At 43.2% G+C, this 14,736-nt stretch overlaps 1 protein-coding gene across 2 annotated transcripts in view; it reads left to right on the top strand.

Moving 5' to 3' along the window:
• The window catches only part of gmds (GDP-mannose 4,6-dehydratase), a 234,279-nt gene that overhangs the window by 28,436 nt on the left and 191,107 nt on the right, over positions 1 to 14,736 (top strand). Inside the window, exons 3-5 of one of the 2 annotated variants that reach the window (XM_039001966.1) lie at positions 2,133 to 2,220; positions 2,551 to 2,571; positions 3,602 to 3,711. In XM_039001966.1, the coding sequence (XP_038857894.1) occupies positions 2,133 to 2,220; positions 2,551 to 2,571; positions 3,602 to 3,711 (219 nt within the window). The remainder of the gene's footprint in view (positions 1 to 2,132; positions 2,221 to 2,550; positions 2,572 to 3,601; positions 3,712 to 14,736) is intronic. The other variant, XM_039001967.1, reaches the window with a different exon arrangement.

Raw genomic sequence — 14,736 nt, 5'->3', positions numbered from 1 at the left:
TTTTGGACCTGCCTGTAACCTTTGTAACCTCTGTGTGACACTGGCTCTGTTAACCTCTGACCTTTAACCTTCGGGGTCAGACCATTAACCAGGAAATGGCTGTTATTATATGGCCACGAGCGAGGTCATTCATCACTTTCACCTGCTGCTGTTATGCACTGTTCTCAGGAGCACAGCTCCATCAAAGTCAACATGGCCTGTTGGTTACACAGTTTTACATGGGGCTGCTGACTGAATAGGAGTAAGTAGCTAAAACTCTTGTTATGTGACTTCTTAAAACTAATTTACATCAGACACAAACATACCCACACTCTCCGTGCTAGCTCTGGATCTGTTTTCTCTACAGTAGCTGAATGATTTAATTTCCCCTGGATGGTTAGCAGTATCCCCCCGCCCCCAACTTTTACATATTTTATTTAGCAGATGCTATTATCCAGAGTGAAATACAATTGTTACATTTAACAAAGGTAGGTAAAACAACCACGTATCACCATCATTGCACGTAAAGCCTTCTTCAAAATAGCCGATATCTTCACAATCAGGGGGGATGATCGAGGCGCAAACAGGAAGTGGAGAGTGAATAAAGGAAGTGAGGTCCGGGCACGATGTCCTCTTGTGGAACCAGCCCACAGTGGACAGGAAGTGTCTTCAGGCACCACAGGAAGTGGCTCTGCTCCAGGCTCCAGACTGGGGACTCGTTGCGAGGGGGGATGATAGAGAGACGCAGGCAGGAAGTGGAGAGTGAATAAAGGAAGTGTGGTCAGGGCACAATGTCCTCTTAGTAATGTGCTCCCCAGTTCCCCAGCTATCTCTTCACAACAGAGCTTCCTATGCATCCCCAGAACTCCACCAAAACCACCTCCCTACTCCCTCACATGTAGATTGGGAGATGGGGAAGGAGAATGTTTGGAGATTGTAATGGATCCAATATCTCCTAGAGTCAGGGGTTGGAACCCAAATTATTTTCCAATCGTTTCGTTCTGAACAGAACTACTATTTTCTTTTTTTTGTTCCACTTTTCCGACCAGCAAAATACATTTTGATCCCCTAAACAAGTGCCGGTTTATTTTGTTCCTTTCTGTTGCTTTTTAACCTGTGAAATCAAGTGTTTTACATTTAGCTCATTAAATGACTTCACCAATCAGTGCAGATAGAGCAGACAAGCTCGTTGTTTACATGCGTGATGGACAGACAAGTGTAGCCCATGGCGCAAGATGCGACTGAAAATGTGCAGGTGGAGAGAGAGCTAGAGAGGGTTGAGGAGGAGGCTTGAAATGCTGGGTATCTTGTTATGACATGCATTATACAAATTAGTTCCACAGAATTATACCTAGGAGGAGCGGCTTCTATGGAGGAACTTTGAATGTCCTTTGAGCTAGATAGCTGACAAGCTTGTGTGTGCAAAGCTGCACTAGAATAAAAAACATCTTAACTTTTTTGCAGTAAATCAATCCAACATGAAACATGATAACTAGGCCTATGGTATCCTTAACTAGCATTGAAAAAGTGAATCCCTTCTTCTCTAGCTAATAAAAAATCTCTCCCTATCTTATGAATCAAGCTTGTAACGTCAGTACAGTAGCCTATGGTAACGTCAGTACAGTAGCCTGTGGTAACGTCAGTACAGTAGCCTGTGGTAACGTCAGTACAGTAGCCTATGGTAACGTCAGTACAGTAGCCTATGGTAACGTCAGTACAGTAGCCTATGGTAACGTCAGTACAGTAGCCTATGGTAACATTAGTACAGTAGCCTATGGTAACGTCAGTACAGTAGCCTGTGGTTCAGAGGGGGGAGGGGCAGGTAGCCTAAACACACGCACGCAAAGATTATGAATCATTTTGTCAATGACCGAGTGAGGGTTTTGCATAGGCGCTTTGTTGCATTTGTTGTGGGTATAGAAAAAAATGCCTGGAACGTAAAATAACATTATTATTAACTGGTTCACATGCTTTTAAAATAATGGTTCTGTTCTAGAACAGCATGGATTCTTTCATTCCATTTCTGTTCCTTGAAAAAAATAAAATGTGTCCCTAAACCTGTTCCAACCGCTGCCTAGAGCACACACACACTGTGTTTTATGTCTGTGTAAAACTGTGTGTGTTGACTGTGTAGTGTGTATTCCCCCCTGCAGGTTCATGGTATCCTGCGTAGATCCAGCTCTTTCAACACTGGTCGTATTGAGCACCTGTACCAGAACCCCCAGACACACACTGAGGGAAGTAAGTACTGACCTTCTGACCTTCAACTCTTCTTTAGTTAGTTACAGTTGGAGCGTTAAAGTTACTCTCTTTATATACTCTACATATTCAGTACTGTTCTTATAAAAATGATTTAGTAGTATAAGGTATTGTTAACTTCACAATTAAGTTGGGGTAAGCCTAGCCAACTAGGAAAATATGAACCATACTAAAAAAGTTGCCGTACTAAAATGCCCAGTTTTTATTTTTGCTACGTAGATGTGCAGTGATAGAATGATAACAGCATTACTGGAAGTTTGTTGAGTTCCTCTAACTTATCTACATCTAACTCGTTATCATTATTATCACCAGAGGATGGAACTACAGGTGGCCGTAAGTGTAATTTTACAATTAATCAAACATCAGGTTGATTATCTGAAATGGGAAAATGAGTGTCTTCTGAACAGTAGCCGCCACTATTGCTACTCTGATTATACCCATCTCTTTAGTTGGTCTTTTTGGTGTTGATTCTGTCTCATTCACTGTAATACTGGAAAAAAAACTAATAGTAAATTAAATGTAATGGTGAAAAATGCCATCTCTGTGTTTGGGATAATAGTCACCTTAACATCAAAAACCAGGCATTGAATTTTGCTCTATAGCACCAGTCGTGTATGTATGCCTTAAGGTTAAGGGGTGTTTACTCTCTGAGATCTCTCTTACAAGCTTTCAGATTTAAAATTCTCAGAACACTCGGACAGAGAGATGTGATTGGTGAGACCTGACAGCCATTGATGATGTCACTATTAGCCATTTTATCTTCAGGCACTGTAACAAAGTTGGCAAACAATTCAATTTGACTTTTCAAATCACACTCTCTGTCATGACTGTGCTCTTTTTTTCTTTCTTTTTTTCCCTCATTGATTTGACCTATGAACTCAAACTCCAATCTCCTTACTGTGTATTATCATTATAAACAGTATCTATTATGTGAATCAGATCATCTTTGCTCAGATGAGGAAAAACTCCATTGAGAAGTGATTCACTGAATCCAGTGCTTGAATCCAGTCAACTGACAAGATTCGCTCAACTTTACCGGAACAGAAAGCCCCAAAGGCCATCCACCCAAATTATCTTCCCGTTAACGTAGTATCATCTACTCAAACTGTATGTTTGTTTCAGGTAGTGATGTCGAGCTTTTCAACAGGTGTGGGTCAGTTCTTTCCAGGTTTTGCTTTTGATCAGTAATGATCTCTAATAGTTGTTATAAGCTGTCATTGTCTTATGTCAGGGTGAGGGCACCTGTCAGAACACAATGAATGGATACAACTTTTCCTGTGGTGTTGGTGAGCTCTTTATAGTACCTGGGTGAGGTGTATAGTTATTATTGCCCTTAGTAAGAGTGTGTGTGTGTGTTTCTCAGACATGAAGTTACACTATGGGGACCTGACAGACAGCACTTGCCTGGTGAAGATCATCAACCAGGTCAAACCTACAGAAATCTACAACCTGGGAGCCCAGAGCCACGTCAAGGTAGGACATCTACTTCCACAATGCTTTACATTAGACTTTATTCACACCATGGACATGATCGTTCTACATCCAGGCTAGCTCGGGGTATGTGCTCCAGTCTAGTGCTAAAATTTTCCTCACGTTTATTCGAGCATAGGAAAAATAGCCTTGACCTTAGGCGTAATGAGTTTGAATTCCCTCTGTGAATGTTTTTTTTAATACTTTTATTTTTTCCATTTGTTTTGACTGCTACGTGGGTCATAATATCGTTAAATTAGAAACCCAAGCTGAAACATGGTAATCGTGGCTGTAAATCTGGAGAGGATATTGGGGTTGATGAGGCAGGATGTAGTGGTTCTTGTGTGTGTGTTTGTCTGTGCGTGTGGCACAATGTCCCTTTTGTTGGAGATCTCCTCCAGTGGATCTCAGGAGAACCCTGTGTAACGCCTACACCTCCTGTACTGCCCCTGCAGACTCTGGGATCTGAACAACACAAAGAACCGCATTCTGTGTTCATGGATGTGTGGGAAATGGAGTGAAGTGTGTGTGTACACTGTGCCTGTGGTGTGTGTGTGTGTGTGTGTGTGTGTGTGTGTATACACTGTGCCTGTGGTGTGTGTGGTGCATGTTTGAGAGAGATACCATGACTTTGCTCTAAACCACCTATGTGGACGATCCTTCCTGGACCCAACATAGACACATACATACAGAGTAGTTTCTGTATTTATTTGTTTCTTCACTAGTGAGCCTATGCCATCCCAGACTCCCGAGTCGCTGGCTGGCTAATAGACGAGCCCTCTGGATTACTAGCAGTAAACCATAGTGACGTTTCCAGTCTCACCAGAGAGGAAAAGATAATTCACAGGAGCTACTCATCTCTCTACCTCCCCTTCCTCTCTCTGTGTCAGAGCATTGTATATTTTTATTTCCAGGGAAACCCGGAATAGTTAGCCCTGTGTGAGTCAGTCTATTAAATCTCTGTATTTTTGTACGCTCTGTGTTTTCGTGTGAGTTTGTCTGAGTGGGTGCTTGTTTCCTCAGAGAGTCCTTAAGAACAGTACTGCTAGGAGGGAGTAGTTAGGTAATTGTGGACGGACACTGGAGGGCTAGGGACCCAGCCAGCTGCAACATCAAAAGACAATCACTAAACAAACGCAGCAAACATAAGGCTATTCATTAAGATACTTATCCACCATAACAGGGCTTTGCTCTGTGTCCAGTCTTAAAATTAGATAGTTTATTACTGTCACTATTACGCTAAACTTCTGTCATCTGAATCTGTATTTAAAATATTTTAGTTGGAAACTTCCCTTTTGAAATATGCATGACCAGTGTGACTACAGGTGTTGACAGGGGTTACAATGATGGTAATAAAATGACAATAAATGTTATATCAATCTTAAATACCGGCTTAGGAGATTAATACTTTGGAAACGTCCCTTTTGAAACATGCATGATGCTGTATGAATGCAGGTGTGGATAGGGTGTTGATATGAATGGTTAAAACATCAGTCTGAACACCGTTTCATTGTTCTCTCTCACTGAGGCGCTCTGTCAGGTACAGAGAGGGAACAAAAGCCCAAAGGTGTCTGTCTAAAACAGCCATTCACATGCAGCTGTCAGGGCAGAGTGACGGTAGTATGGAGCTGAATTATTAACACTGACTGAGGAGGGGGTGGCGAGAGAGGGAGGGACACGGAGGGGGTGGCGAGAGAGGGAGGGACACGGAGGGGGTGGCGAGAGAGGGAGGGACACGGAGGGGGTGGCGAGAGAGGGAGGGGGTGGCGAGTGTCAGTGTGTGATGGGTTTCCGCTCCAGTGAGGGTACAGTATGTGGTGTGTCTGTCTCGGGCCAGCCTCACATTCAGTCAGCTAAGATAAGCAGCAGCTCATACTACAGAAAATAAAGTGCTTAAAACATCCTCTTTTATCCGCATCCTTCTACTCTTCTCTCCTCCTTTTATCCCTTGTTCTTTCCCCTTCTTCCCACATCCCCTTCCTCCCACAGCTTGACTGTACAGTAGCTCCCACGCCAGTGGTTTACTGAAGGCTGGGTTTACCGCGCCTGTTTTCCTCATCTGGGAGGGCTTTTAAAAAGCCTCGATTGTTGTTGGTTTTGTTTGTCTTTGTAGTTGTATTTCTTATGGATCCCCATTAGCAATCTTCCTGGGGTCCAGCAAAATGAAGGCAGTTATACATTTAAAACATTACAATACATTCACAACATATTTCACATGACTAGTGAGTAGTCATCTTGTGTAATGTGACGTCTGTGTTGGTAAAAGTATTTGATTTAATAGTACCGTGTTGTATTGTGTGTGTGTGATTCTGTGTGTACATTATACTGAATCCATTGCTTTGGGATTCCCGGTGCGGTGAGGAGGGGATTTGCCCTGGCTATTACCTGTGATTTGGGGAGTCATTGCCTATTTGCCTTTGTTTTGTTCTTGAGGGCATCCTAAAATGTACCCTAGGGAGTAGACCTGGAGGAGACAGTAGGGTTTAAGAGCCAAACAACCTCGTTGTTTAACCACAGAGAAACAGTTCTTTAATCCACTTACACATTTCCCTATTTCTCTAAGTATACGATTTAATTATACAGTGGTACAGTTAAATCTTATAGTATCACTACAGCCCCCCCACTACCTCAGATCATCTAGGCTGAAGATAACATGCCCTGGGCATAGTGTGATTATACGAGCTGCTTTATGCGAGATGAGAGCAGAAGGCTTTGTGTTGTGTGTTCCCCTTAACACCCCATTGGCTAGGTTTACCCGCGCTCTGATTGGTGTTTACATTACCATCCTCCAATCATCTCCTCCGGTGGCATGCTCAGCTCAGCTCTCTCTCTCTCTCTCTCTCTGTGTGTGTGAGTGTGAAACTGCCCTATTCCGTGTCTAAATAATTAGATTATATCGAGATTTCTTTGCTTATGCCAGATGGAGAGCGAGGCAGAAGAAAAGACAGATATATTTTACTCTGGCCATGGCTCCTATTCCTTACATGAACAAGACAGACTGGCCTGATTTGCCCTGGTGGTCTACTCACTGTGGTCAGTCAGTCTAGCTCGGCCCCTGAGCAGTCAGGAAGGCAGAGACACCTATAGGCATGTTTTGAAAGGTTGGTTCTTGGTGGACTGGGCTGGCTTCACTAAGGTGAAAGATAACTTTAAATTTAAGAATAGACTGCTCCGTGCCAAGATAAGCAAGTCTGTCCCTTTCCGTGCTCAGTGATTTGAAATGAGGGGAGATGTGTTTTTGTTGTACTACTTTATGGGACAGATTTATACAGCATCTGCACAATTTTTATATTTTATTTTAAAACCTGGAAACATTGTCTTGACTTTTACTTTACATTTTTACATTTTTTTCTGGTAATTAGGAGGTGCCAAGTTAGGAAATTACTTTTAGTAAATCGCTATGAGAGTGATTTTTATTGAATGATTGACAGACAGTGTGTCTGACTCGGGTACCAGACTTGCCTATAGAGAAAGGCCTATTACTACAGTGTACATTACAGTACTGAGTGTAAGACCTTAGTTCCTCCTGTGACAGATAGATGGCAGCAGGGAGGGAGAATTATATTTTATTTAACCTTTAAATAAATTCTGCGTGGTTACAGGGTTAAAACAGAAACCACTCAAGGTCAACAGTTCAGGCATTTTAAATCTGAATAGTTAACGTGAGGGCTATGGTTTGGGGAAGGCTTGGGCAATATATTTTTTTTAAAGCGCAGAGGAAGGCGTTCATTGACGTTCTCAGGACCTTTTTCAAATGACCAAAATCTATTTCTAGTGGTCAGGCTGTGCATGGCATGCAGTATGAAGCAAATGAGTCTCCTCCTTGATAGGGCCCTTCTTGTCTATCATCAGTACAGACTCATTCATCCACATACACACACATGGTGACAGAAGCTCATTTAGTAGATGTGTAGAGCTTACACACTTTGTACAATACACACTAAGGCTTCCTTTACTGAAGAGGCATAATGGGTTGTTTGTGTCATTTTCTAGTTTGTTTTGAGTTTTCCTTCCGAGTGTTGGCTGCGGCTGTCTTGATACTTAGCCCATGAGCTGGTGGAGCCCTATTACTGTACAGCTTAAATGTAAGTCTATGAATTCAACTGCAATACAAATGTAAAATAGTAAATGGTAATACCAGTGTTGTAATTCTTGTATCATCTTCCTTAGTTAAAAAAGTTTTTGTGTGGTGTGTGTGTGAGATTGGGTCATTCAGGGATTGCTGCATTACTAACTTCATTCACTGTAATGTGTTGTGATCTCACTTAGGGCTGGGCAATATGGCCAAAATATTATATCATGGTATTTAAAAAAAATTGGGCGGTATGACTGTATTTGACTGTTTTTTTTAGTTTTTGAATAATAAAAGTAGTACATTTGCTTTATGAGTAGTGAGTGATCCTAGGGTGCTTTATGAGTAGTGAGTGATCCTAGGGTGCTTTATGAGTAGTGAGTGATCCTAGGGTGCTTTATGAGTAGTGAGTGATCCTAGGGTGCTTTATGAGTAGTGAGTGATCCTAGGGTGCTTTATGAGTAGTGCGTGATCCTAGGGTGCTTTATGAGTAGTGCGTGATCCTAGGGTGCTTTATGAGTAGTGAGTGATCCTAGGGTGCTTTATGAGTAGTGAGTGATCCTAGGGTGCTTTATGAGTAGTGAGTGATCCTAGGGTGCTTTATGAGTAGTGAGTGATCCTAGGGTGCTTTATGAGTAGTGAGTGATCCTAGGGTGCTTTATGAGTAGTGAGTGATCCTAGGGTGCTTTATGAGTAGTGAGTGATCCTAGGGTGCTTTATGAGTAGTGAGTGATCCTAGGGTGGCAACACATACATTCTAAATTATTTCAAGGGGTCTTTCTCCTTTCTGATTGTTTTATACTGTTCAATTCAACTTCAACCTAAAATAATTTCAGCACTTTTATCATTTCTGCATTTCCTGCACTCATTTGCAGTGGTGGAAAAAGTACCCAATTGTCATACTTGAGTAAAAGTAAATCAAATCACATTTTATTGGTCACATACACATGGTTAGCAGATGTTACTGGTCACATACACATGGTTAGCAGATGTTACTGGTCACATACACATGGTTAGCAGATGTTATTGTGGGTGTAGCGAAATGCTTGTGCTTCTAGTTCCAACAGTGCAGTAATAGCTAACAAGTAATCTAACAATTCCCCACCAACTACCTAATACACACAAATCTAAAGGGGTGAATGAGAATATGTACATATAAGTATATGGATGAGCGATGGCCGAACGGCATAGGCAAGATGCAGTAGATGGTATAAAATACAGTATATACATGTGATATGAGTAATGTAAGATATGTAAACATTATTAAAATGCCATTATTTAAAGTGACTAGTGATCCATTTATTAAAGTGTCCAGTGATTGGGTCTCAGTGTTGGCAGCAGCCTCTCTGAGTTAGTGATTGCTGTTTAGCAGTCTGATGGCCTTGAGATAGAAGCAGTTTTTCAATCTCTCGATCCCAGCTTTGATGCACCTGTACTGACCTCGCCTTCTGGATGATAGCGGTGTGAACAGGCAGTGGCTCAGGGGGTTGTTGTCCTTGATGATCTATTTGGCCTTCCTGTGACGTCGGGTGCTGTAGGTGTCATGGAGGGCAGGTAGTTTGCCCCCGCTGATGCGTTGTGCAGACCGCACCACCCTCTGGAGAGCCTTGCGGTTGAGGGCGGTGCAGTTGCCGTACCAGGCTGTGAAACAGCCTGACAGGATGCTCTCCATTGTGCATCTGTAAAAGTTTCAGGGTTTTGGGTGACAGACCAAATGTCTTCAGTTGAAGAAGCGCTGTTGCGCCTTCTTCATCACACTGTCTGTGTGGGTGAACCATTTCAGTTTGTGTACGCCGAGGAACTTAAAAACTTTCCACTGCTGTCCCTTTGACGTCGATAGGGGGGTGCTCCCTTTGCTGTTTCCTGAAGTCCACGATCATCTCCTTTGTTTTGTTGACGTTGAGTGAGAGGTTGTTTTCCTGACACCACACTCCGAGTGCCCTCACCTCCTCCCTGTAGGCTGTCTCGTCGTTGTTGGTGATTAAGCCCACTACTGTTGTCGTCTGCAAACTTGATGATTGAGTTGGAGGCGTGCATGGCCACCCAGTCGTGGGTGAACAGGGAGTACAGGAGAGGGCTGAGCACACACCCTTGTGGGGCCCTAGTGTTGAGGGTCTCTCAAAGCACTTCATGATGACAGAAGTGAGTGCTACGGGGCAGTAGTCATTTAGTTCAGTTATATTTGCTTTCTTGGGTACAAGAACAATGGTAGCCATCTTGAAGCATGTGGGGACAACAGACTGGGATAGGGAGCGATTAAATATGTCTGTAAACACACCAGCCAGCTGGTCTGCGCATGCTCTGAGGACGTGTCTAGGGATGCCGTCTGGGCCAGCAGCCTTGCGAGGGTTAACAAGTTTAAATGTTTTACTCACGTCAGCCACTGAGAAGGAGAGGGGGGGGGGGGCGCAGTCTTTGTTAGCGACCTGCGACGGTGCCACTGTATTATCCTCAAAGCGGGCAAAGAAGGTTTTTAGTTTGTTTGGAAGCGTGACGTCGGTTTCCGTGACGTTTTTGTTTTTGAAGTCTGTGATGTCCTGTAGACCCTGCCACATACGTCTTGTGTCTGAGCCGTTGAATTGTGACTCCACCTTGTCCCTGTACCGGCATTTCGCTTGTTTGATTGCCTTGCGGAGGGAATAACTACACTGTTTATATTCAGCCATATCTCCAGACCTCTTTCCATGGTAAATTATTATTATTTTTTTCCCCCACTGTATTTAACCAGGTAGGCTAGTTGAGAACAAGTTCTCATTTACAACTAAGACCTGGCCAAGATAAAGCAAAGCAGTGCGACACAAACAACAACACAGAATTACACATGGAATAAACAAACGTACAGTCAATAACACAATAGAAAGTCTATATACAGTGTGAGCAAATGGCGTGAGGTAAGGCAATAAATAGGCCATAGTAGCGAAGTAATTACAATTGAGAAAATTAACCCTGGAGTGATAGATGTGCAGATGATGATGTGCAAGTATAAATACTGGTGTGCAAAAGAGCAAAAAAGTAAATAAAAACAATATGGGGATGAGGTAGGTAGATTGGATGGGCTATTTACAGATGGGCTGTGTACAGCTGCAGCGATCGGTTAGCTGCTCAGATAGCTAATGTTTAAAGTTAGTAAGGGAAATATAAGTCTCCAGCTTCAGTGATTTTTGCAATTCGTTCTAGTCATTGGCAGCAGAGAACTGGAAGGAAAGGCAGCCAAAGGGGGTGTTGGCTTTGGGGATGACCAGTGAGAGAGACCTTCTGGAGCGCGTGCTATGGGTGGGTGTTGTTATCGTGACCAGTGAGCTGAGATAAGGCGGAGCTTTACCTAGCAAAGACTTATAGATGACCTGGAGCCAGTGGGTCCGGCGACGAATATGTAGCGAGGTCCAGCCGACGAGAGCATACAGGTCGCAGTGGTGGGTGGTATATTGGGCTTTGGTGACAAAACGGAGGACACTGTGATAGACTGCATCCAGTTTGCTGAGTAGAGTGTTGGAGGCTATTTTGTAAATGACATAGCTGAAGTCGAGGATCGGTAGGATAGTCAGTTTTACAAGGGTATGTTTGGCGGCATGAGTGAAGGAGGCTTTGTTGCGAAATAGGAAGCCGATTCTAGATTTAATTTTGGATTGGAGATGCTTAATGTGAGTCTGGAAGGAGAGTTTACAGTCTAGCCAGACACCTAGGTATTTGTAGTTGTCCACATATTCTAAGTCAGAATGTATACAGAATGGTGTCGTCTGTGTAGAGGTGGATCAGGGAATCACCCGCAGAAAGAGCGACATCGTTGATATATACAGAGAAAAGAGTCGGCCCGAGAATTGAACCCTGTAGTAAATGCGGTGGATCACGCTTTCAGTTTTACGTGAATGCCGCCATCCGTCCACGGTTTCTGGTTAGGGTAGGTTTTAATAGTCACAGTGGGTACAACATCTCCAATGCACTTCTTTATAAACACACTCACTGAGTCGGTGTATAGGTCAATGTTGTTCTGAGTCAGCGTACAGGTCAATGTTGTTCTGAGTCAGCGTACAGGTCAATGTTGTTCTGAGTCAGCATACAGGTCAATGTTGTTCTGAGTCAGCGTACAGGTCAATGTTGTTCTGAGTCAGCGTACAGGTCAATGTTGTTCTGAGTCAGCATACAGGTCAATGTTGTTCTGAGTCAGCGTACAGGTCAATGTTGTTCTGAGTCAGCGTACAGGTCAATGTTGTTCTGAGTCAGCGTACAGGTCAATGTTGTTCTGAGTCAGCGTACAGGTCAGTGTTGTTCTGAGTCAGCGTACAGGTCAGTGTTGTTCTGAGTCAGCGTACAGGTCAGTGTTGTTCTGAGTCAGCGTACAGGTCAGTGTTGTTGTTCTCTGAGTCAGCGTATAGGCCAGTGTTGTTGTTCTCTGAGTCAGCGTATAGGCCAGTGTTGTTGTTCTCTGAGTCAGCGTATAGGCCAGTGTTGTTGTTCTCTGAGGCTGATCGGAACATATTCCAGTCCGTGTGATCAAAACAATCTTGGAGCATGGCTTCCGATTGGTCAGACCAGCGTTGAATGGTTCTCATCACTGGTACGGGACGAGCAAGATGCCGTTGTGGTCAGATTTGCTGAAGGAAAGGTGGGGGAGGGCTTTGTATGCATTGTGGAAGTTAGAGTAGCAGTGGTTGAGAGTATTAGCCCTACGTGTCATGAAACTAAACTAAATCATGCTGATAAAATGATTTAGGGCAACTTGCTAAGAAAAGACAAACTAGCTGTTTGCTGATGTAAGAAACACAAACTAATAGTGTCATTATAGAACGCTAGTGGATTTATATTAAGATCAAAGTGAAAACAGCATCGTTGTCATCAGCATTGTTGCGTGTGCTGCATTGACCATGTAGACTGAACGCAAGCATCTTGTGGTTGAGGAACATCAAATGCGCTCCTTGAGTAACGGGGCATTTTTAGGTCTGTGTGGAAAGTGGCACGGAGAGAAAGCGGAGAGAGATGACTCAAGTAGCAATGTAAACTATACAAATGGACATTACACACGGCGTATCACATTTAACAAACCAAACATTCAAATACCGGTATAGAAGGTAAAGTAAAAACCCAAACCGGTCCCTGCATCAATACCGGTATATCATAAAATACAGTATACCGCCCGCCCAGCCCTAATCTCACTTAGATTAGTGATTATCTCTCACAAAACAAGTGAGCGAGTACAATGGGGAGAGAGCGGCGAGAGGGTATGTGGAGGAGTGAATTATGACAGCAGATAGTGATCTAAATGAGGGATAATTGTTTTAACCAGTCTTTTGTCTTTTTAATGAAGGTATTTTTGTATACCATGGGAGTTTTCCCCCGTGTGTGTGTGTGTGTATGGCCTGTCACGTTGTCTCTGTATTTAATGGAAACCTTAAATCAGTCATACTGATAAACCTGGGCCAATCTCACCTCAGTTTACATCTGCAAAGGTAACAAACAGGGCTTTATTTAGCCAATACACACACACACACGTGCACATGCCGAAAGCATTTATGCTTGCGTTAATCGGAGTACTTCTTTAAGTAAGAACTGTTTTTGTCATGAAAAATTCACTGTGCCTAGAATTATTTAGAACTCTAGATAGAAAATGATCTGATGGTATACTGTTTGTAGATGGTCTTGGTCTATTTGTTTTTCATAAAGCCCTGTTAGCCACTAATAGCCACTACTATTGATACTACTTGAGGGTCCTAGTCGTCAGTTAGTGAACGCTAACACGTGGCAGTTAAGTCTTTGACAGCTTACTGCTCATCTGTCAACCATCCACATGACCTGTCAAGCACTCTCACCTATCTGTCCCCCTAACCTGTCCTGCCAGGCTGAGAGGCTGGTGATGGATGGTTCCACAGAGATGGAAAACCATTCATCTAAATGACAGACACTTGCCACACAATGATATCAATTCATCACTAACTAGCTACACCAGTCACGGCTAGTCACAGATACAGGTAACTGCCAAAATAAAGGCAACACCAACATTAAGTGTCTGAGTAGGGCGTTGGGCCACCACGAGCCAGAACAGATTCAATGCACCTTGGCATAGATTCTTCAAGTGTCTGGAACTCTCTTGGAGGGATGCCACACCAGTTGTTGTTTTGTTGATGGTGGTGGAAAACGCTGTTCCAGAATCTCCTATTAGTGTTCAATTGGGTTGAGATCTGGTGACTGAGACACACACACACTAAACCCTCTATGCTTCTTTAAGACCCCTCTTTCAAGTCCCTGATCTCTTCTTCTAGCCATGGTAGCCAAAATTATGAGCAAATGGGCATTTTTATACCTGACCCTAAACATGGGATGTTCACTGCTTAATGAACTCAGGAACCACACCAGTGTGGAAGCACCTGCTTTCAATATACTTTGTATCCCTCATTTACTCAAGTGTTTCAATTATTTTGTAAGTTACCTGTACAGGGTGTTCACGCTAATTTATGTTCTTTGTCTGTTTGTGAGGACAAGGTGAGTTAATGGCTACTTTTAAATGCTCTCTTAGTGAAAGTGGAAATTGAGGAATATGAAAATAGAAGTCTCATAATTGTCTGTTGACAGTAAGGAAATCCGATCTCACATTGCAACGTACCATACACAACAATTAGCCAGACTAGCTGGACAGTGATGAAACGTTTTCTGCAGTAGACACCCGTGTCAGGCCAGGTTCCCTCCGTGTGTAAAAGTGTCTCTTAGAATGTGGAAGATCTCACTCATCGAGACTATGCTGCAGCTAGTGGTCCTGAAAGGGTGTGTCTGTGCTGGCGTGTGTGTGTGTGTGTGTGTGTGTAACGGGGAACAGAACATGATTAGTTAGGAGATAATCAATCTCTGTTTGTGTCTTGCCATGTACAGTGGGTAGAGCTCCAAAGACAACAGACACTGTTGTCTTTCCGCACTCCTCCATCTCACACACACAAAAAGGGGGAAGGAATTTCGGGAAGTGTGTGTCG

This window comes from Salvelinus namaycush, chromosome 10 (assembly GCF_016432855.1).
Source record: "Salvelinus namaycush isolate Seneca chromosome 10, SaNama_1.0, whole genome shotgun sequence".
NCBI lineage: Eukaryota > Metazoa > Chordata > Actinopteri > Salmoniformes > Salmonidae > Salvelinus > Salvelinus namaycush.
The sequence above is the reverse complement of the archived record's forward strand: the minus strand, read 5'-3'. Positions and strand labels throughout refer to the sequence as shown.